The following is a 24,955-nucleotide window of genomic DNA, read 5'->3' as shown; positions in this document are numbered from 1 at the left end:
CACCTATATAATTTGTAAATGGCAAAAATGCGATTTGCTCGCCTCATATATAATTTTAATAAATAATTATATAAAATAACATGAAATACTAGTACAAATAAAAAGAAGGGGAGCACATTGAATTTACTACACTAACACTAAATTTAAGGATTTTCATATACTATGAATGAAACAAAACCATATTGAATTTTTATGATAACTCAGCCCAAGCACCCTCCTCGTGAGTACCCTGCATCAGTCTTTGCTTCCCTCATTCATAAACTGTCATACAGTTACTACAAGTGAACATTTCATTTGCGGTTCATGACTCCAAATTATACAGCCAGACTGAAATCAGGCACTAAACTGACAATAATCGATATTTAGATACAATCTTTCCTCAAGGTTCTAATACATGAAAAGTATAACAGTTGCTTAGTCATTCCCTCTAAGTTAGAGGTCGCATAATCGATGTTGTCTGTACTAACCATTCAAACAGCTACTGAAACTACAAGACCCTTGCTGCTCTAGAATTTCACTAAGCATACTACAAAATTGAAGATAATAAAATTTTGAACTCTAAATTGTCACAAAAAGAGAAGAAACACAACGTCAAGAATATTGCACGACTGAGGCAAGATGGATGCGCCTGCTTTGAACGAATTTCTTGTGGAACAAGTCAAACTTTCCCTTCTTAATAGTTTCACGGATAGTGCGAAAGAAGCCCAAATAGTGGTGTGTGTTATGTCTGCGAGCATAGGAACAGAAGTTAGTCAAAGTGATGAGCAGGAATACTACCGCGGGAAAAAGCAACTTACATTTCTAGTAGGATGTGAGCCAACATTTCGTGGACATTCAATAGATGATTGATATAAGCTCGTGTGTGATTCTGGCAAGTGAAGCAAGTACAGTTTGCAACAATAGATGAAGTATCCTTCCTGAAGAGAAGAGAGATGCAGAAAAAAAAATCATCGAATTGTACATTCTAACTTGGTTGAAATTTTGCAAACAATGTTAATGCCGTTTTAACATTCAATAGCAAATGACAGCAGGCAAATTTGCACAACTATTGGTTCTGGCCCTGTGAAGTTATGCCAGGTTAACCCAGTTTGATAGGTTGAGCAAGACATGTCAGCCCAATTCTAAGTGAGCTGCAGTGGCAAAGTTTTGATTCTTAGCTTTTGGTTTGTGCCAAGATTATAGAAAGCCACCCAAACCATGCTACTGAATTTTACTTTTGTTTAGGTTAAATTGTTCTTGTGTCTGAATAGTGAAAACAGACAGTCGGTCCTAGAGATATAGATTACATACCTGAAAATTGTAGCTCTCAAATTTATTTTTGTACAGTCATTAGGGTAATCATCAAGTGGACGATCTACAATGTCTTCATCAACAATATTATGTGGGAAGATCAGTGCAAAGCCCCGAAGTGTAAGATGGTAAATATACCTGTTTTGAGTTCAAAAAATATACATTTTGAGCAAAGTACTAAACAATTTAAGAAAGCAAGGAAAAGAATATCAAGACCTCCAAAACTTACGTGGAATCGAAGAGATCCACTCCAACAGCTACACCCTGCAAGACCTCCTCTATTGAAGGGTTTTAAGAAACAACATAAATAGACTTATCGAGAATACGTCTTCTGCAATTTGGAATATCATTTTTTTTTTTTTGAAATTGACAAAGGCAGTTACAATTGTAAGTTGGTGTGTGTATGGAAACTTGAAATAGTTTTCCATTTTTATTCACAAAAATTCCATTCTACCTTTTTTACAACAAATTTTCTTGTTTTGAGGGAAGATCAAACATTTCCTATGTAAAAAATCAAATATTATTATATGAAGAAATCAAAACTTTATCAATTTATAATTCTTTTTCAAAATTTAAAAAAAAAACAAAAAATGGAATTTCACCAACCTAAGGTTCCAGCTATTCAGGGGGGAAAAAATGAAATTTTTAATTATTTATTTTTAAAATATATGAAATCACAATATTATTCTGATGCTCAACCGGCTATTGAAACTTAGCAAATAGATTCGGATGGAAATTGTCATGACTGTAAATTTTAGATGGGGAACTTTCGTAAATTCTAAAGGTTTCCCCTTCACTTTTAGAAAGGTGATCATGCCATCAAATATAACATAGTATGTTTATGGATCATGCTAGATAATTTACAAAAATATGCTCGCACTTCAAATCAATGTTTGTATTCAGTGTGGGCTAGTCCAATCCGATTTAATGAACAACCCCTGAGTGTTATGAATATAATCAACCTCTCGATCCCAAATCTCCACTGAGCCTCCCCTTCTTACTCCATACGTGGCCTCAACCCACAAGGTTCCCTTATGTTATCCGACATGTGAGTGAGAATCAACATTCCTCGGTCAAGAGCAAACAGCCAAGAGCATAGTTCCTAGTAGATTCTAGAACCCTATTGAATATGAGGAAGAGAATCTTGCATTATTTTTTCCATGAGACAACTATTACATTGGTATATTTAGACTCATAATTAACTATGAACCTAGTGTTATTAATGAGGCACTAAACCTACTGGAGCAATAGCTCTATTAATCTAATAGATTTGATGGCTTTAGTACGATAAGACTTCTTCATCTTATAAATAAAATAAATCATATCCTTTTCTCCCTCAACTATTTATCCTTTCAATTATGTCATGTAGATCTCCGGGAGATCACTGTAAATGAAAATCTTCATATCCACCTATTTAGCTTGTCGATGGTAACAAAAGTAGATCCTTGATGGACGTATACTTTGAACTAAACCCATAATTAAAGCCTACGTGATGAAGTAATGGCAGGTGAATTAGTAGAGTTTGAAGAGGGTACAATAGGCATTGCTCTGAATTTAGAATCAAATAATGTTGGCATTGTATTAATGAGTGATGGTTTGATGATATAAGAGGGAAGTTCCGTAAAAGCAGACGAATTGCTCAGATATCCGTGAGTGAGGGTTACTTGGGTCGTGTTATAAATGCTCTGGCAAAGCCTATTGATGGGAGAGGTGAAATTTCAGCTTCTGAATCTCGGTTATATGATTACACTCTATAAAACAAGTTGTATCTAGTATATGATTCCTTCCTTGCACTCTCAGTAAACTGTCATTTTTAACTCATTTAGATTTGACAAGGCCAAATCCTTTAGAAGGTCCATCAACTCTCAAGTGATATTTTTTTGCAGTGTTTATGTCTCCTTCATTGGGAGACATAAACTATCTAGCATGATCCATAAACATACTATGTTATATTTGATTTAAAACCATATGTGATGGCCTCCTCTCCATCTTTTAAGGGAAGATGGAGAGGAGGCCATGCCATTAAAAAACAATTGCAACCCTTCCCTTAAAAGATGTGAGGAAGTAAATTGTAGCCTTAAGAGTGAAAACTTACTCTAATACCAATTTGAGAAGGATAAAATATTATACTACTGATCCGGTAGTAAGAGCGGGCCTCCCCCCCCTTTGCAAAGTCAACGCCAAGTGGAAGTCACCGGAGCAGCCGCCCATCCGGGGAGAGTGGTCCAACCGGACGGACGGCCGGTCCGACCGGACCGCCGGCCGGTCGATGGAATCGAATACCCGGATGGGTCCGGCCAGCTCGCACTTATGGTTGGAAGGCACCCTGTCAAATCGGGGTTCCGACGCTCAGTTCAAAAGGTCATGGACCGAGCTGACCTTTTGACCGACCAAAGTCATAAAGCACCCCTGTTTATTAGTCTCCACAAAGCACAAGTAAACCACTGCGGATGTCCGGCCGGATGTTGAGGGAGCTGTCCGCCCGGACGACAAGTTTGGAGCAAGGGAAAAGGACAGGGGACAGGGGACTTCTTTCTCTGACAACCGGTAGGTTTCACGTGTGTGCCATGCTCCAAATCTTGTGACAGGGGATTCTGTTGTCCCATCAAGGGCATGCTTTGACTGTAGCGATATGGTCAGGTAAGCTTTCTGACAGCCGCATACCTAGGAAAGGACAGAGGACACGTATGCACCTCGGTACACGTGCCCAAACCCTTCACAGCTCTATATAAAGAGCCTCAGACTTCGCCAGAGGGAGGATTTTTTTTCAGGTATTCTGAGACTTTGGGCGCCACCTTGTTCATCGTAATTTACCTGACTTGAGCGTCGGAGAAACGCCGCCGGGAACCCCCTTCCCGGCCCGACTTCTGTGCAGGTTAGCCGGAGCATCGTGCTACCAGTTGGAGATCTACATCAGCGAGCCGGAGAGCGCCACGTGCCCAGCGTCTGTTGACTTCTGGTTCGGACAGGATCACTGATCTAGTGAACGAATTGCCGTAAAGAGGCTTCAACAGAAGAACTCGACGCTCTGGTCGAGATGAGGGCCGCCAAACTTGTGGAGCAAAAACAAAAAGCATCAGCCGAGCGGCCGGAGCAACAAGCAACGTCAGCGTCGGGTGGCCGAGCGGAAGCACCTCAAGCCACCGTCGCATTCCATCGGGCCTTATTCCGCACCCCTGAAGCCGTACCAGCTCGGAGAGATAGAGGATCTTCTTCCGACGAAATGCCTAGGCGAGACGACGGAAAGGGGAAAGCTCCCCGAGCGGACTCATCTCCCGAGCGGATCAATCGCCAATTTTCGGAGGCTATACTACGAGACCCTCTGCCCAAGCATTACGTGCCTTCGACGATCGGCGAGTACAATGGAACAACAGACCCGGATGATCATCTGGGTAAGTTTGATAACACAGCCACGCTCCACCAATACACCGATAGAGTAAAGTGCCGAGTCTTTCTTACCACTCTCTCGGGATCGGCTCAACGGTGGTTTCGGAGGCTGCCGGACGGATCCATCACAAGCTTCAAGGACTTCCGAACGGCCTTCCTCCACCACTTCGCCAGCAGTCGGTGTTATCAGAAGACAAGCGTCAGCCTGTTCGCTATCAAGCAAGAAGCCCGTGAGTCGCTCCGAGCTTATATCCAGCGATTCAACCAAGTGGCGATGGATATTCCAACGGCCACATCAGAGACCATGATGAATGCCTTCACACAAGGCCTAGTGGATGGGGACTTCTTCCGGTCGCTCATCCGAAAGCCACCCCGAGATTATGATCACATGCTACATCGGGCCAACGAATACATAAACGTGGAAGAAGCGCAAGCCGCCCGGAAAAAGGAAACTCCAACCGAGCGGGCACCTATTCAGGCCGAACGGAAACAAAGACGCCATCAGCCGCCCGAGGACCGAGGGTCAAGCAATCCGATCCCCACGCCGATCACACGCATAAGAGGTGGCCGCCCAAGCCAAAGAAGAGATGGACCCCTATGTTCCGCTCCTTCCACCGACGGACACGCACAACACAAGGGATTGTCAAGTCTTCCTTCGTGGCTCCCGTTCCAGGAAGGCCGAACGACGGTCTCCTTCCATCGACAGGAGGCTAAGGACCCATGAAGCCGACCGGACCCGCACCGAGAGGCGACATCAGACGCCTGATCGACACCGATCTCCAAGGCAGGAGAATCGCAGAGAACGATCCCTACCGTCCGCTCGGGAAGAGGAAAATAAGCAATACTTCCCGAGGCGAGATCAACGTTATTGCTGGGGCCGACCGAGGAGACTCCAACCGAGCCGGAAAATCATGCGACTGATCCACGCAATTGGTTGTAGCCAAGAGCGGGCAAGTGGACCGAAATCACTTCGGCCCCGAGACTTAGAAGGAGTAGAAGTGCCACACGACGACGCCTGCTCATTAAAGCGGTAATAGCAAATTACACTATTCACCGTGTATTTGTTGATCGGCCAACATTATATTCAAGAAGGCGTCGATCACCGAAATCGATCGAGCCGAGTGCCTACGACAACACCGCCTACGGGTTCACGGTAACGGCGCACAGATCCGGTTGGCTACCTCACGGGAGAACCGCTCAAGAGGACCAGACAATAAACTTCGTGGTGGTCGACTCTCCTTCGCCCTATAACGCTATTTTGGGACGACCGGCCAATTCCGAGCGATCTGCCTCAACCTTCCATCAAGATCAAGTTCCCGGAGGACAAAGTAGAGAAGTACGTGGAGATCAGCTAGCGGCTCGGCGGTGTTATATAGAGATCAGAAGCCTGTTCCGCTCGGAAGGCGCCCGGATCGAGGTACACGCCATAACCGAGAAACTTCCCGCTTTAATTTACGATGAAAAGGAGGAGGTTCAGATCCATCCGACCCGATCGGAGGCCACGACTTTATCGCCTCGATCCGGAGGAGGAGCGAAGGAGGAGCTGATCCAACGCCTCCAACGAAATCACGATGTCTTCGTCTGGTCGACACATGAGTTGCCCGAATTTCGCCGAGCATAGCGAAGATGAGTTGCATGTCCGACCGGACGCCGCCAAGGAGAAAAGGGATTTCAGGCGAGCGTAATGCCATCATCCGGCGGAAGTAGAAACTCGAGGCCGCCACATACGCGAGGTGCAGTAGCTGGTTGGGTAACGTAGTATTAGTCTCCAAGCCGGGCAGAGTCTGCATCGACTTTCGGGACTTAAACAAAGCATGCCCCAAAGATTTTTATCCCCGCCCGGATAGATCAGGTGGACTCTACGGCCGGTTGCGAGTTAATATGATGCTCGACGCCTACCAAGGCTATCATCATGCCGCGTGAAGATCAAGAAAAGTTAGTGATCGCCGACACATATTGCTACAATGCGATGCCGCTTCGATTAAGAACGCCGGCCACCTATCAACGCCATGAACAAAGTGTTCAGGAGGCATCGGGCGGAATCTGGAAGTCTATGCGGACGACTCTTATCAAGTCATCCGAGCGGCCGATCTCTTCAAGGACATGGAAGAAACCTTCCGAACGCTACGCAAATACGGAGTCAAGCTAAATCCCCGTAAGTCCTGTTCGAGCAAAAGGAGGGCGTTTCTTGGGGTACATAGTGACCGAGCGGAATCACAAATCCAGCAAAGTGAAAGCTCTACAAGACATGCCGCCTCCCGTAAATACAAGGAAGTCGCAACGGTTGACCGGTCGATAACCGCTTTGTCAGATTCATCTCCAAACCGCCGACCGAGCCTACCATTCTTCAAGATCCTGCGCAAGGCTACTAAGTTCCAGTGGGATGAAGAATGTGATCGAGCGTTCGGAGAATTGAAAACATATCTCAATTCTCTGCCTGTACTTGCCAAGCCGATCGGGGTGAGTCTCTTTAACTGAGCATGCTGTAGGCTCGGCACTTGTAAGGCAGCGGCGAGGAACAGCCGGTGTATTTTCCGAGCCACATTTTAAAAGATGTTGAATCTCGCTACACCGGCTCGAGAAGTTGGCCTTTGTTTTGGTTCTAGGCTCCTAGCCGACCATATTTCTTGGCTCACACCATCATCGTTCGGACGAACAGTCCACTAGGAAGATGTTGAATCCGAAGCGTCCGGACGGCTCATCAAATGGACGGCTGAACTAAGTGAATTTGACATCCAATACCAGCCCGCTCGGCGATCAAAGCGCAATCCTTGGCTGATTTTGTGACCGATGCAAAAGCCAGAGCTCTGGAGAATATATATGGATGGGTCTTCCACTCGGCTCGGAAGTGGAATTGTTGCTCTCGCCTCAAGAAGAAAAGATGTACTTCCGTCCGGTTGGATTACAAAGCTACCAACAATGGAGCAGAGTATGAGGCCCTCATATCCGGGCAACACAGCATGTGGGAGCCGGTCGGGTGACACTTTATTCGATTCACAGTTGGTCGCTCAGCAACTATCTGGCACCTTTGACAGCGCTCGGCTTAAACTCTACGCCGAGGCCTTTGAAAAACTCAAAGCTAATTTCAGCGAGGTTCTTATTCGGAAGATTCCCGAACGGAGAACCAGACAGTTGGCCAAACTAGCAAGTTCTATAACGCCGGTCATTATCCGAAGCCAATTGAACAAGTATCTTTGTGGCACATGTTGACCGGATGGAAGGCCTTATGTTTCCGGACGATCGGAGGACACCCATCACGGAGTTTTTGCACTCGGGCACCACTCCTGCCGATCGGGATGAAGCCCACCGCTCAGGAGGAGGGGTTCACACTCATCGCGATCAGCTCTACAAGAAGGCTTTCTCTGCCCGCTGTTGAAGTGTGGACTCGGCCTACATCCTCCAAGAGGTACATCAAGGATCGCGCGGACGGGCCGACGATCACTAGCCAAGAAGATTTTGCTAATCGGATACTTTTGCCGACCTTACAAATGGACGCCGCGGACAAGATTCACGTGCCTTTCATGCCGAAGTATCACAACTTCGCACCGGAGGAGATGAAGACATCACCGCTTCACGTCCGCTCGATCAACGGGGAATGGATATTGTGGGTCCATTTCGATGGCGACCGGCGGAAATTCTTATTGGTGGCGGTGGATTATTTTTCCAAGTGGGTGGAGGCCGAGCCACTAGCCAGGATCACCGAGCAAATGGTCAAAAATTCATCCGCAACACATCATCTGTAGGTTCGGTATCCTCGCCGATTGGTTTCAGACAATGGGCGGCAATTCACAGGGAAGGTGCTAGAAGATTGCTATGGGATCGAGCAACACTTCACGTCCGTGGCTTACCCCAAAGCAACGGTCGCCGAAGTAGCCAAATCTCCTTCGCGCTCGGCTCGACCACGTGGGAGGAAGTTGGCTGGATCAAGTGTCGGGCGTTTTATGGGTCATCCGAACGACTCCTAAGGAAGGAACGGGCGTCACACCTTTTCATCTGGTGTACGGCGGCGAGGCAGTCATTCCGGTTGAAGTCGGCGTCGAGTCCGTCCGGGTCCAATTGTACGATGAAGGCAACGCCGATCGGAGGAACATGGAGCTGGATCTGATTGACGAGGAGCGAGCCAAGGCATCCGTTCGGCTGATGGCATACCGTCAACGAATGAAGCAAAACTACAACCGCCGCGTCATTCCTCGATCATTCCAGATCTGGAAGAAAGTCAAACCGGTCGGCGACGTCGGCAAGCTTGAAGCTCCGTGGGCAGGTCCCTTCAAAATCACCGAAAAGCTCCGCTCGGGTGCGTATTATTTGGAGGATGAGGACGGTCGGCAGTTGGATAGGCCGTGGAGCGCGAACCGCCTCCAGCCTTATCGGGCGGGATGAAAGGTGTACCACTGTAAATCATCCTGTGTACTTTTTTCGACTGAATACTGGAAATGCAGAAATGAAGAATCAAGAGAACAATTATAAGGCATTGTCAACAAACGAAGGCCCCGCGTCGTTCGGCCGGAGGTAAATTATCCGAGCCAAAATGCTCGACGAAGCAGACCCTGAGCCGTTCGGCCAGGAGTACGTTCTCCAAGCTGGGTGAAAGGTGCGCTAAATATAAATTTATATACTTTTTGGTCGCCTATGTACTTGCGATGCAGGAAGCAAAAAGATGAAAACACATTGAGTATTCTCCGCTGAGCGGCTTACCGTTCGGCAGGGGCATATGGATTATCCGAGCCAAGCGCCCGAATAGCGAAGGCCTCCCAGCCGATTAGATTCGCAAGCAAATGACCCGTGCTGTTCGGCCGGGCATAAAAACTGTTCAAGCGCGAGATAAGTTATGAAGGCCAAGGTCGCTCGACCTGGTAAGGAGTTAGCCTTGAAGACCGTCTAGCCCAGACGTTAAACCGTAGAGCCGCGCCGACCGGCTATAAATATCCGCGCCGACGAGCTCCGTCGTTAAAGATCGAGAGACGAGCCGGCGTCTATAAACCCTCCGAGCGGAAGACCGTCGAGCTCCGACGTTAAATATCGAGAGCCGCGCCGACCGCTATAAATATCCGCGGCCGACGAGCTCCGTTAAAGATCGAGAGCCAGCCGCCTATAAACCCTCCGAGCGGAAGACCGTCCAGCCCCGATCTAGAACCCCGCCGACCGGCTATAAATATCCGCACCGACGAGCTCCGTCGTTAAAGATCGAGAGACGAGCCGGCGTCTATAAACCCTCCGAGCGGAAGACCGTCTAGCCCAGACGTTAAACCGTAGAGCCGCGCCGACCGGCTATAAATATCCGCGCCGACGAGCTCCGTCGTTAAAGATCGAGAGACGAGCCGGCGTCTATAAACCCTCCGTGCGGAAGCCCGCCTAGCCCAGACGTTAAGCCGGAGAGCCGCGCCATCCGGCTATAAATATCCGCTACCGACGAGCTCCGTCGTTAAAGATCGAGACGAGCCGCCTATAAACCCTCGAGCGGAAAGACCGTCAGCCCAGACGTTAAATCAGAGCCGCCGGCTATAAATATCCGCGGCGACGAGCTCCGTTAAAGATCGAGAGCCGGCCGCCTATAAACCCTCCGAGCGGAAGACCGTCTAGCCCAGACGTTAAACCATAGCCGCCGTCCGGCTATAAATATCCGCTCCGACGAGCTCCGTCGAGAGACGAGCCGGCGTCTATAAACCCTCCGAGCGGAAGACCGTCTAGCCCAGACGTTAAACCGTAGAGCCGCGCCGACCGGCTATAAATATCCGCGCCGACGAGCTCCGTCGTTAAAGATCGAGAGACGAGCCGGCGTCTATAAATAATCCGAGCGAAATATCATCGACACTGCAATTATCCGTATTCTTCGCCGATATTGTTAGACCGACGCTAAGTCCCGCTTAGACTCGAGGTATAAAGGTTCTGATCGGCTTATAACGAGCGATTCTTGCTAGCAACACAGAATGATATTCGGCCGAACGGAAGGGCTGGGGAAAACACGAGAATGCACCTCGAATGCCAAAGGTGTGATGGTAGACGAGCGGGCAGCACAAGTATTAGCAAGGGGACAGTGCAAAAAGATAGAGTACACGAAAGGAAAGCATTTCATTGAAATTAAAACCTTAGGCCGAGTGGCCTAAGTACAAAAAGATTCATGTTCAGCCGAGCGGCGAAATTACAAGAATTACTCGATGTAGTCGTAGAGGTCCCTCGGAATGTTGCTCAGGAGCTCCACCTGATCGACGGCTGGAATATTGGTGGACTCCGGAAGAAGGCCCTTCGACTTCAGATAGGTCATAGTGGCCGTAATGGCCAAGTCGAAAGCTGAGTACATCCGCTCGCAAATTTTCTCCGAGAACTCGGGCGATCGGATATGGCTTTGTCGGAGAGCGGCAACTCGGCTCGGCTCGGCATCCTGGTATTCTTTGAAGGTCGCCTGGGAGCTTGTGAGGGCCTCATTCAGATGTTCAATCTTCTCCGCATCGGTCGCGCTGCTCCGTCAGCTCCTTTATCTTCAACTCCAGGCCCCGGGCCTCCACGTTTTTCTTCTCCAGATCGGAGATGGCTGTGTTCTTCCGAGTGGTGGCCAGAGTTATCTTTGTGTCAAGCGACTTGACTTGTCGCTCGGACTCGGCTAGGGCGTGGGCCTGGTCAGCTGTTTTCTTCTGCTCAGCAGCCAAGAGTTTGAGCTTTCTTGACTCTTTGCAACTCGGAGTAGGAAGGGCCTTGGGAGCCGCTCGGACCGCTGCCGCCAATTACCTTATCTCCTCGTCCGCCATAGCCAGGCGGCTGGAAACTGCTATCTCTTCCACCCATCTCTGAAGCAAGAAGGCGCAGTTGTTAAAAGCCGAGCGGAAATATTCAGGCAAAACTTCAAAAAAAAAAAAAAACAAACTTACCCCCGTAGCCGCTTGCATGTGGCTGTGCGCGCCCGAGCGTCGGCCCACATCTCGGCGAGGGGCCCTTTCAAAGTAATGGTGTGCTCGGGCACGGTTGGCCGGTCGGCTTCGGTAGCAACTCTTCATTTGGAAGATGAAGAGTAACCCGTATTGTGCGGCCGTGACCAGGGATCGCGCAGAAAACCGCGAATGGATGGTCGAGCGTTAGACTGAACGGCGAGCAGGGGGGAGAGTGTCGACCGGAGTGGCCTCAACCGAAGTAGGCAGCTCGTCCCAGTCAGAAGGCGTCTAGGCGCCTTGCCTCTAGCAGTCGCGGCGGCCGGCCGGAGGGTTGGACCGCTGAGGTAGCCGAGCGCAATGGAGTCTCCACTCGGTCCGGGTTGTTCCTCTTCCCGAACGGACCCTTCCTCGGGGCCGTTGGTTCCCTGGAGGTAGCTCCGCTGGCACCTGCTGTTGAGAGGCCCGACCTGGGTGCCGCTCTCTCCTTCTTGAGAACCGACCATCAATACCCCGCGCCCATTTCCTTGGCCGCCGCCTCCGCCTTTTCTTCGTAACGCCATCACCGAGTCCATGACGATGTCACCGTACGAAAAGAAGAAGAAATCGCTTAGCAATTAAAGCAAATGCCTAGCAAAATTCTTACCGGTGGAAGTGGGGTCCGATAGACTCACCAAAATGTACATCACTCCTCGTGAAGAAGTTTGTTGATGTCAAGCCGCAAACCGCTAGTACATTTTCGTGAAGATAATCCGCCGGTCTTGAATTTCTTCAACTCGGGAGTAGGAGGTAGACTGACCTGCCACTGGGTCGAAAAGTTTGGCTGACTGGGCATGCGGAGGTAGAAATAATAGTCCTTCCAATGCTTATTGGAAGTGGGTAGTTTATTGAAGAAGACCAGACCGGGCCGAGCTTGGAACATAAAGGTCGGCTTGCTTAGGGTAATAGAAATAAAAGAAGACCTCCGGTCGGAGGGGAATGTTGTGAATCTTAAACAAAACGACAACACCGCAGAGGAGACGGAAGATATTTGGTACTAAACTTCCGAGCGGCACGCCAAAATAATTACAGACGTCTACTATAAAAGGATGCACGGGGAACCGCAGGCCGGCGGTAAATTGGTCGCGAAAGACACAGAAACCGCCACGCGGCGGTCTGTGTGGCCGAGCGGCGGGACCAGCTAGGCGAACTTCGAAATCCTCGGGGATTTCGAAATGCATGGGCCTAGGGATTGCTCTTCGGGGTGAGAAGAACTGGCCATGAGCCGGACAGAAGAAATCAAAAAAGAAGTTTCAAAGACGAAGAACAGGAGTTTCAAAGACTGGAGCTAGGGGAAGAAATGCGAATTAGATACCGAAAAGGAAGAAGGAAAAATCTAAAACCTTACTGAGGGGAGAGGGATCGAGGAAAGGCGCCGAAGAGCGTCAGAGGGCAGAAACAAGATCGCCGAAGCTCCAAAGCGCAGAGGGCAACAGTAGAGGTAACGGAGACGAGTGAAGATGAGAAGGAAACGAAGAATTTATAGGGTGAGGGCCGGGCGGCCTCCACCGTCGGATCCAGGTCACGGGAATCAAAGCATGCATCTAGCCGTTTATTTCGAATTGCTTCGATCACATCAAAATATCATGCCACCGCCTCCGTACTCTGATGGCATTGCTCCACGTGGCAGTCAATCATTCGGAGCATTTAATGAAGGTATGATCAACCTTGATGTCGAAGATTGGCGCAGAACGCGAGGAGATCCGGTGAAGGCCATCATTGATTCATTCAAGGATATCTCTACGGCTGACCGGGCGGAGAGTATTAGCATGGAGGAGCCGTTCGGCTAGACTCACAGTCCAGTCAGTCGGACTATTCGCCTCCTTCGACTAGACTTGAAGGGGAGGCAAGTGATCCGGTAGTAAGAGTGGGCCCCCCCCAGCAAAGTCAACGCCAAGTGGAAGTTACCGGAGCAGCCGCCCATCCGGGGAGAGTGTGGTCCGACCGGACGGACGGCCGTAGACGGCCGGTCCGACCGGACTGCCGGCCGGCCGATGGAATCGAATACCCGGATGGGTCCGACGCTCAGTTCAAAAGGTCATGGACCGAGCTGACCTTTTGGCCGACCAAAGTCATAAAGCACCCCTGTTTATTAGTCTCCACAAAGCACAAGTAAACCACTGCGGATGTCCGGCCGGATGTTGAGGGAGCTGTCCGCCCGGACGACAAGTTTGGAGCAAGGGAAAAGGACAGGGGACTTCTTTCTCTGACAACCGGTAGGTTTCACGTGTGTGCCATGCTCCAAATCTTGTGACAGGGGATTCTGCTGTCCCATCAAGGGCATGCTTTGACTGTAGCGATATGGGTCAGGTAAGCTTTCTGACAGCCGCATACCTAGGAAAGGACAGAGGACACGTATGCACCTCAGTACACGTGCCCAAACCCTTCACAGCTCTATATAAAGAGCCTCAGACTTCGCCAGAGGGAGGATTTTTTTTTCAGGTATTCTGAGACTTTGGGCGCCACCTTGTTCATCGTAATTTACCTGACTTGAGCGTCGGAGGGTCGCCGCAGGGAACCCCCTTCCCGGCCCGACTTCTGTGCAGGTTAGCCGGAGCATCGTGCTACCAGTTGGAGATCTACATCAGCGAGCCGGAGAGCGCCACGTGCCCAGCGTCTGTTGACTTCTAGTTCGGACAGGATCAACTACTATAATGAAAATGACTATTACATAATATTTATAGGACTCTGTTCACTTTTCTCAAGAAGCTGTAGATAAAACATCAGAGAGATGTTAATACAAAATAAAATAGGATGATGGACACGTGCAGAGTCACACATTTTTGCCCATGCCTTGAGAATACAAAATCTAGATAAAGGAAAGGAATGATATTTTGAGACTTTGAGCAACAACATAACACAATATAATGAATTCAGCTATTAGAGTAAAGAGCCACACAAAAGTGAAAAAGATGAGCACAGAGATTAGAAATGACAATGGAACATGATAGCAGTAATAATCATTCGTTAAAAAACTCTAAAACTGCCACTAGATAAATTGAGTAAACTATGCAGCTATTTCTGTTGATAGAAAGGGTTGTATGATATCAACACCTGGGAGAGAGAGTCCAGATACAAGACGTAGCTTTTCCTCTGGAAGGCTATCCTGAAAGGTAAACCAAAAAAAGTTTTGAGTAAGAAAAGCTATATGATGGATGTGAATGTAACAATTTCTGCTCCCTGCAAAATAACCTCTGAGTTGACATTCAGAATCAAAACTTGTATCCATAATCATCATATTGAAGAAGTAGAACCTAAATGTTCCAGTTATACAAGAGAATTTCTGAAAACTATTGGTACAAACTAGTTAAGTATTTTAAATTTAAAAAGAAAAAAAGAAAAAGAAAAGAAAGCATTTCATATTTGACCTCAAGATAGCAATTTATAATTTAATGTCAATAACTATTGATAACATAGGACAAAAATATGCCAACATGATATTAGTTTGTAATGATAAAAATGATACCTTATATATTATGTTCTCAACTAAGAGTTCCTACTGTTTGACACAATAATGGCAAGAAAGGGTGAAACTTAGTGCTTTTAAACCCAAAATTATATATCCAATATGGTTTTAAATCTCATACCATGTCTGGCGAAATGGTTGAAACATATTGTTCCAATAAATTAATGAACTTCGATACTACTTGACACAAGCAATATCTCTTGCGTCGTTGTGTTAATCATATCAACGAGTATTATTTCATGCCAATACTTGATATCCCTTGGTATGCTAGAACACGGTTAACTTACACAGTTAAGAAGAATTAAAATAAGAATAATAATTTTTTATAGCTTGTCCCATTCAAGATAATCTAAAAATGTACCATTTCATAGGAAAAATAAAGTTTGAATAATTATATAGCTGTCTTGTCTTTGTTTTCATCATCTCTTTCCTCCCACCTCTAATTCTCCAATAGCATCATACATCGAAATGTGAGTACAATGTAAGTACCCCGAGGTAATTTTGATGTGATCAACTAAGTCAAGTTAGATCCTGTTGTAGTTTAATCCTTGTGTCTAAGTGTGTAGAAACTTAGGAGCACAGAAAGTCAAGAGAAAGACGCAGCTAGTGATAAGGACGACACACGGGAGAGTCGACGGACTCAGTGCGTCCGAGGGACGAGGTGCTGCGCAAGAGTACGCTGGCAGACGAGAAGGAAACCCACGGCGGTTCCGAGGGACGAGAAGTCAGAGTGAAAGACTGCTCGAGAAGGTCGGAAAATGGGTTCAGGTGAGCCCTATTCTGGATGGTCTTGTTGGAGGATCGGTGGCCGGCTTGAAGGGGGGTTGGATAGACGGCGCCCCCAAATCGCTCGCTTTCTACGTATTTGTTAGTTGCGCAGCGGAATACAAATAATACAAACACAAATACGAAAGCTAAATGCAAATACAAGAACAAGAAAGCAAACCGCTAACACGTTCGTTTACGTGGTTCGGAGATAAAACTCCTACTCCACGACGTGTCCGTAAGGTGGACGATCCCTCAATCCGTCGGTGGATTAGTCCCCGGCTAGCTCAACCTCCTTGTGGGTGGAGAAACCTCACCACAACACTCACCAACAACACTTGGACACAAGGGAACCTTGAGCACTTTGGTGACTACTAATTAGGTTTTAACCAAGTCTAATTTCGTCAAGTTGACCGGCCATCCCAAGCTCCCTCTTATAGAGCTTGGGGAAATCAGCCTTGCTGATTTGACCGTTACCAGTCGACTGGTCCTTGCACCAGTTGACTGATGCCAACCTAACGTCTCTCTCAACGGCTATCTATCAGTCGACTGGTCCCTGGACCAGTCGACTGGTCCCAGCCGTTTTGGGCACAGAGAGCTTCTGTGCTCACCACCAGTCGACTGGTCCAGTACCAGTCGACTGGTACAACCCTAAACTTAGGGTTTCCCATCCCGAGTACATTTCTCTCGCACTCGGACCCTCACGACTCACTTGACTCTTCTTTGCAGCCTTGACCTCTTGCCTTCAAACCTACTTCCTTTGGCTCTCGTCCCTCGGATGCATCCAAGCCCGCGGCTCGTCCCCAATGCCATCCTTCGCGTATGCCTCAAGCCCTTGTCCTTGCTGCCTTGTCCACGGTCCCTCGGATGCTCCATCCTTCACCGGACCCGAAGCCGTCAACCTGAGTCACATGTGTCACCTGCAGTCCTGCACAACTCAAGTACACATATCAAATAACGAGGGTAAACCTAACTTAAACCCTTTGCCCAAACACCAAAACACATGGTCCCACGGACCATTGGGATTGCTCCAACAGAAATCACCCAAACGAGCGAAACCGGAGCAAGATCCCGGACCGAAAAGTCAACAGGGAGGTTGACTTTGGTCCAAGCGCCCGGATCACATGGGCGCCCCCGAGGCACCTCATCCAGCGGGGGTTGTATCTACACCGTCCGGGCGCTCGGAACTCTTCCAGGCGCCTGGAACATAAAGTTTATCGAAACTCAACGTGTTGCGATCCGTTGCGACCTGAATAAAATTTAATCCACGTCCAGGCGCCTGAAACCCTTCCAGGCGCCCCGATCAGGGCTATAAATACAGTCTTGATCCTAAAAGCTAAAAACAACACTTGTAAACCTTCTACCTTTTGTTTAGCTTTGTATTCGAGTACTTTAACTGTTGTAAGAGGCTTCTCCGCCTAAAGGAGATTTGATAGTGAGTTTTACTTGCCTTGAATTAGCAATTCTCTTATTACAAACCAAGTAAACGATCTGTCTCTTCCTTCTTGTTTGTTAATTAGTTTCTTTTTATGCAAGTGTTTCTTAATAAAAGCTTATAAAGATCGAGAAAGGGTGTTCATTTTTTTGTGCAGGACAATGCACCCCCTCTTGCCGGCCTCCAAGGGACCAACATACAATACAGAAACAAAATCATTCCAGTCAAAGCCTGAAACGCTTGAAACTTTGGCATGACTCAAGATTTTGAACCTAAATTCAATCATTTATCAAATGTTCACGATGTACAAAAATAAAGAACATTCGAACATGAATCTCTTTTTCCATGCATCTCTCTTTTTATTAGTTTACTCCATGTATTTGTTGGTCTCTAATTCCATAAGCATGGATAGGGTTGGGGTTCTTATATGGTTTCAACCAGAGTGCAGTGTTGCTCAGAGATGCCCGAACATGCTAAAAAGTGTTTTTGTTTATGTTTCTTCAGTTTAGAATTGTCACAATGTACTCTCTTATTCTGGAAAGTACTCTTTTATATATCATTTTTTTTCTGGATGTTCTTATTATCAGATGAATATTCAAATTCTTGGGAATAAATAAAATGCATATTTTTTGCTATAGGGTATCCTCTAGAATTGTGATCACACTTGCTATCTAAGTTATGGAAGTTGTTTTAGCAAATTGTCACCAAAAGTGTGCTTCCTTCAACGTGGCAGGATAGCCCTGAAGCATGACATAATTTGTTCTGACTCACAAGTTATAAACAGATTTCATGTAGTAAAACAAATTAGACACCACAGATTAAGATTAATAACTGGATATGAAAATGTTAGAATTCTAGCAAAGACAGAAAGCATTTAGACTTCAAACTATATCAGTTTAAGAATTTTTACATTCAGATATTAGATAGTATTAAGCTAAGAAATATATACAATGCTAGCAACAGATTGTGGTGTAAAACTAAACTGGATAATAATAATTTCTCTACTTTGTCATTGGATAAATGATTCTTAAAACTGATAGCAAAAGGAGCAATTTATGGATCAAAAAAGGTCACTCAGTACTCTAATATGTTGTATCCAATTATCTGTGACGTAGATAAAATATATTACTATCCATATATATTAATGGTTGCTTATTAGAACAATCTCATTTTATTTCCAAGCACAATGCAACCAAAATGTAACAGTTAAAGATAAATGAAGATCATACTGTGGATTTAAGTGTCCACACCACCTCAGGATTTTTTAAGTGCATAAACCATTTATCAAATGCACAAATCTTTTTACCGTAACAGCATGGAGCAAAGCAGGTCGTTCTTCTATACTCTCACCAAGTCCAAAACCTCCTATCCAAAAACCTAGGTCAAACATATGACACCACATCAGCATCCAATTGCTATGAACAGGAACATGAATTAAACTTGTAGGATAAAAGGTTTGGAAGATTTAAATATCTACAAAGATGGAAATAATTGCAAAGAACGTGCAAAAATATGAGTAAACCTTAGACAAGTCGCAATTATCTAAGTCATTTCCATAGGATTGTAGATGATATGGCCTTGCACATGAAGTTCAATGGAAAATAAAATCCATGTGGGAGACCCTAATAAGGTAGGATAGACAGTTCACTTTTTTGTCGCAATGAAAGAAAGATATAATCTTCTTATGTGTAGGAACATCTTTTGTTTGGACAACAACTAGCCACTTCTAATAGAAACTATGTATTGTCATAATCTAATCAAAAAGAGAGGGAAATAAATACAAAAAATATATACATTTTTGGTTTTTGCTTGTTGTTATATATGCAATTCTACTAAGAACTAGTCTAGCAAAATCAAATGTCTTTGATAGGTCAAGTTACTTTATTTATAGTTGGAATCATGTCATAATTTTTCCTAAACAACTGAGACTTGTATACAAAAAAAGGGCATAGCTAACCCTTTTGATCATATATAGGAAAAGAAAAAAGTAATAGTTAATTCATCCATAATTATTAAAGAGGAAGGATAAGTAATACACCCACAATTTGAGAAGTTCAAATTAGATCTATTGAATTTTTTGTACCTATGCATTTACATGAACATTTGGTAATGCTTTCATTTCTATAGAACCAACCACATTGCCAGTCTATAAGAAACTACTAATAAGGAAATGAAATCTAAACTAATTAAAATGTATTAGGATTGTAGGGCTATATGGACTATTGTAGTAAAAGATGATTACACTCACCCTCAACGCTCCTCATATCCCGTCCTAAGGCTATGTGAAGGGAGGTAAATCACGGGGTCAACTTATAGCCGGCTGCCAAGTGGCTAGAGGGCGAGAGGAGTTTTTCTAGGGCTATATGGACTAAAAAAAATGATAATTCTAGTTAGCCTCATTGACTATCCCTGGAGGTGACCGGCCCGGCCCCACAGAAGTTTCCCACCGGGCACAAAGGTAAATCGGGAAGTGCACATGGCGGCCAACCCAGAAGCCTAGCATCCTTTTGATTACCCCCCCCCCCCCCCCCCCATTTGGAAAAAAAAATTTCTGCAAATACGCTGTAACTGGGGTTCGAATCTCAAGTGCCTGCGTGACAACCTAGATGTCCTACCGCGACACCATAGCCCCGGGGACTAGGGCTATATGGACTAGAACCATAGTATGGTTGTTATTGAAATTATTTGAATTGCATTAAAGACTCAACATGAATTTTGTTGCCTTGCAGTTATTCCACCATATTTTATCTATGCAGTAAGGAAATGAGATGGCTCTATGTTCTCTAATTCATTATTTATATTCTGATATAGGAGCAATACCAAAGTGTTTCAAGAAAGTACATGACTTTCATTTGCCTTCGGCCTACATTTTTCTAAGTTAAATGGAATCATAAGTCCCTCATTGGCGATATTGTTGAAGGTATTTACACTTAAAGGAACATCTAAATATTGAGATAATTGTACATGCATTCCAAGATTGGGAAAATAGAAATCATAGGTAGTCAGGTCAGATTCTCCAACATTGATCAATTCAATTAGAATTCAGTTATTTCAACCAATTTTTCAATTTGAATTGTTCATGTGTGTATCCCTAGTTCCTGCAAGTGAAAAGTATGCAGTTGAAGCCTTTCTATAGCCATAGAAAAACAAGATATAAACTGAGACAAATATATCAGCACTCTCACAGCATCTGGAGCATCCATGTCTTCAATAATATACAGAAGTAATAATCTAAATAACTAACAGTATGTGACATGTTGTTCTTATTTGTGTACTTGGACATAAAGATGACTTAGGAGTTAGGATTCCAACATGCATCATTTTAAGCCTAATTTAAAAATAAAATATTGTCTGCATCTAAAAAAAAGTACAAGAAACCTGAGACATTTCTGGCAGCCACTTCAGTCGCACAGCGTTTCCGTTCTTCAATACTGGATCCACCAACAACAAATCCCAATACATTTTTCCCACCTTCCTGTATAATATATATCACATAACAGTTGGCAAATCCAAAATATTCATAGAAAAGAGGACATATTACATTGAACAACTGTGCAAGTCAAATCATTTTCATCTGAAAAATGTTTTACAGTCACATGGCAGACATTTCATAAGCAAAGCTAGATTGTGAAAGCTAGATTGTGAATATACTGCCATTGAATCACAATGTTAGAAATTAGGGTGAGACTTGACACCAGATTAAGGTCAATCTATTCAAACTAAGGTTAAAAAGTTTATCAAAAAAAAAAAACAGAAGAAATACTAGAATTTATGAGTTATGAGTCATATATTTGTAGTAAACTCAATTATTTGACAGGTATTTTAGGGGGAGTATTTACATACTAGGTCCAAATTGATGCATTCATCAAGCCAACGCAGTGTCCGATCAACAGAAGTTTTATTTCGCTTATCAGAGACCCAAGCAGGCACCTCATCTGCCATACTGGCCCATAGATTGGGCATCAATGATGTAATCATTTCCATGTATGCTGACGGTTTCACCTAAATGAAAAAATAAGGGAATGTGTTGAATAAACAAAGGTGCAGATTATGTTGCTACAATGATGCCAGAGAAGATAGTTTCATGCTAAAATGGAGTACCAGTTGACGACCAGAAGGTGTTTCAAAAGATGCCCCAAGCTTATTGGTGCCATCACTCTCAGGTAAACTCTCTAATGAATCTCTAGGGGAAGCTATAAAAAAATGATCATGCAATCCCACCATCTGATGCAAACCTCCAATAGTACAGATAGTTTTAGTTGCAGGGCAATCTAAACTGCAAAGAACCCCCCAAAATATCCAACATTTGTAAGAAATTTTAAGCAAAATAAAAAACCTTGAAGAAGTAAAGAAAGCTTCTTTGAGATTTTATTCAATAAGAAACTTAGTAAAAGCATAATCATACTGAAGTCTAGAAGATAAAAGAAAAAAACTAGTAGATCATACTGAAGTCTAGTGCAGTGGGTCATGCCCAAGCATACCCAGCCCAGTACAACTAGAAATTGATCCAGTCAACACAGCCCTAGATAGAGCAGATCAAGGCCAAGCACAGTCATCCTTATTATGCTTGGGAAGCCCACAGGCCTACAACTTAGGAATAAAAAAATAGAAAGAATAAAAATTATAATTGAAATGTCTGAAAATATTAAAAATATTTTTTATAATTTTCAAATATTTTAAGGGTAATTTACTAAGATTTTAAATTTTGTAATTATTTAAAGAATAAAGGGGATTATATAAAAAGTTATGTATGAAAAATCAATAAGAACAATGTTCGCCTGCACATGGTCCAACTTCATGTCAATCCAACACAGCACATGGGTGAGGAGGCTAACATCAGAAATTGACCCATGAGCTTCCCCTTTTGGGAAATTCCATGTTGTACCATGCTAAGTCGCACCATAGGCAACCTGGCTCGATTGACACCTCTAAGACTATGTCTACATAAAGTTAGATGCTACTAAAAAAAACTTGGTCATGATCCAATCAATTGATTTGTATAGAAAAAGAAAGAAAATGGACCAAGGAATATGAGAAAACAAACATTTTTGTCAATAAGTAGCTTAAGAATATTAGAAAATCTTTTTTTATCTACATTAATATTTCCTCTTCACTCATTGGTCCAAATGCAATTCTCATTATCAAGATTTGACAATTAACTGTATTCCAAAAATTCAAAGGTCTTTGATTCGCTAAAATATAAATGACTAGTCTTCTGAAAATGAGTTTCAATCATGGTGAAGAGGTTTAGTTCCTTGGTTGCAAAAAGGAAAAAGAGGGTAACATGAAAGATTCATCAAAAGAGAAAGAAAGATTGCAGAAATGGGCCCTAGGAATGGCATTTCTAATAATAATTTTTTTTTTGTTGGGGGGAGATGCAGCAGACTTGAAACTAAAGTGCATGAATCTCAATGATTACACATAAATACAACTTTATACAGTGGGATAGTTTCTCATACTTAGTAATAGTGTTACATGTTTGCCTGAATTACTTGTATAGCATTTAGTCCATTCCTCAATCTTCTACTTTTCATCTCTAGTGTCTCAACAATTTATGCTTACGGAAATAGGTTTCCTAGTGGCATCACGAAATATGTGATTCTTTTACCATTGAACCAATATAACTTCACAGAGATGTAGGAAATACATGACAATGTATAGGCCACACAAAATCAAAAAAAAAAAAAGTTATAAAATTTTATCAATTCTCAAGCTGTAGTTACACTACAAAAAAAATAAATAAATAAGATTTTAACCACAACTAATATTAACCAGCCCACACTAAAATATTTTATGAGAATAATTAAATGTGGCAAAAATTGTTATCACAAATTTTGTCGCAGCTATATCATTTAGTAATAATACTATTAAATAAATTGCAATGAAAAAGTTGTCACATTTAGTGATAGATCCAATTAATACTATCATTACTAGTTTTAACTTTATTGTCACTAAAACTTTTAGCGAGAAGTCTTCAAATTTTATAGACAGTTTTGTTTTTTGGTGATTAATACACACTTTTTTTTTAAAGTATATTAATAGCTGAAATTTGACAAGCATCATCTGGTCAAATCTAAATCAGTTTACCATACCAAATCTATGATCATAAACATCATTTATTAAAAAAAAAACCCTCCTGCCCCCTAGCCAATTTGGCGGTTGGCTATAAGCTGGCCCCATGATTTACCTCCCTTAACATAAATGAGCATAATCACTTTTTGCTACAATAAAATCATTTATTCCGTTAACAGTCGCAATATCCCCTGCTCTGATTGAGAAGACAGTAAGAATCAATAAATTTACCTTAAGTTTTAACTCCAAAAAAAAAAATAAAAAACATGAATTGCATAGGTAAATCTACAGAAGTGCCAGTGCAATCAGCCTCAATCGCAAATAACACCTTCAAACATTAGCACAGCTGTTGAGATGGCACAATTCACTCTATGGCGTCGCACAACTAAAATGATAAAAATCAAAGATTTAACAACCGGACTATAAGTGCGCAGTGCGGCATCATAATTTCACCCCAAGTCATCATGAGACGCCAAACTGACATTTCGTCGAACATCCTTGGTGACAGAATCAGAGTGAAACTTACAAGTGGATAGGGCTGACGTGAAGGAGGTGAGAATCGGGGGCGGGGAGGTCACCGAGATGATCACGCGAAATGAACGCCGGGAGGCCCTTGAGGGTGGAGATCATGAGGGAGGGCGTTTCGATGGGTGCGGCGGAGTTACCGCCGATGTAGAGAGCGCCTGCGCGAGCCCTGCTGCCGGCGCACGCCTTCGCCGCTACGAAGCGCATCGTTATGGTTTCTATCCCTAATTTTTGGTAGGCGAAGACTAGGAGAGGGATGCACCTGAGGGTCGTTTGTTATTAAGGTTGGCGGGATTAATATATATACACACATAGAAACTGCTAGCTTGGGGGCGGGATTATGAGGATAAATTTTGAGGCTCCTCTGTCTGATAGGTGTCCATCGTCCAGAATATTAATTTTATTTTTAGGATTTAAAGATTAGATTATAATATTAAATATAAAAAAAATTTATAATGATATTTTTAAAAAATATATATATGGGATGTGCACGATAAAGTATTGCATATATAGAGAGAGGGATATGCTAGATCCCTAAATATAGCGGGGAGTCCGGAAGTCTTAACATTCAAATTCAACTTCAAACAACTTCAACAAGAAGCATAATATAAAAAAATATTCATTTCCTCAAGACGGTTTAGTGACTAGCACATGAAGTGTTGTCATCATGAGATCTGGAGTTCGAATCTCGGTAAAGCTGAGGTAAATGTCTCCTTTATGTGTTAGTCATTATTCCAAAGGTTAGATGTCTTTCTTATGTACTAGTCAATATTCCAAAAATTAGTAGTCGCTCATGATTTACATCCTCCGTATTGATTCTGAAACGGATTGACAGAGACGCTAGGAGCGACCGTATTCACCTTTTGTCACTATAATATAAAAAATATTGATATCAGCGCTCTATGATCAGATCATGGATAACTTCTAGTTTAAAGGATTTTTAGATAATTGACTTTTTAGACCTAGCTTAATTTTAGATTGAAAAAATTAGTACTTTTGATCAATATAAACATAATTGGTATGTTAGATCTTGGAAATATAATCATAGGCTACATAATAATGATCCCCCCTTAAACACCATCATTGATCTACTCTTTAGGATAGGAGCTACCCTAA

General features: G+C 43.9%; 1 protein-coding gene across 1 annotated transcript; it reads right to left on the bottom strand.

Annotated features, from left to right (window-relative positions):
- Window positions 1-482: 482 nt before the first annotated feature.
- Window positions 483-24,221, bottom strand: LOC121971861 (queuine tRNA-ribosyltransferase accessory subunit 2-like). The gene is made up of 10 exons (XM_042523332.1): window positions 23,841-24,221; window positions 21,344-21,518; window positions 21,086-21,244; window positions 20,621-20,717; window positions 18,549-18,619; window positions 14,631-14,682; window positions 1,520-1,568; window positions 1,291-1,428; window positions 798-917; window positions 483-727 (listed from the first exon to the last, which is right to left on the bottom strand). Exons 1-10 carry the CDS (start codon window positions 24,044-24,046, stop codon window positions 592-594), a joined length of 1,203 nt encoding a protein of 400 aa, XP_042379266.1. The 5' UTR covers window positions 24,047-24,221; the 3' UTR covers window positions 483-591.
- Between the last annotated feature and the right edge of the window lie 734 nt (window positions 24,222-24,955).

Source organism: Zingiber officinale, chromosome 4A (genome assembly GCF_018446385.1).
Source record: "Zingiber officinale cultivar Zhangliang chromosome 4A, Zo_v1.1, whole genome shotgun sequence".
Classification (NCBI taxonomy): Eukaryota; Viridiplantae; Streptophyta; class Magnoliopsida; order Zingiberales; family Zingiberaceae; genus Zingiber; species Zingiber officinale.
Note: the sequence above shows the minus strand (reverse complement) of the source record. Positions and strands in the feature narration are given on the sequence as shown.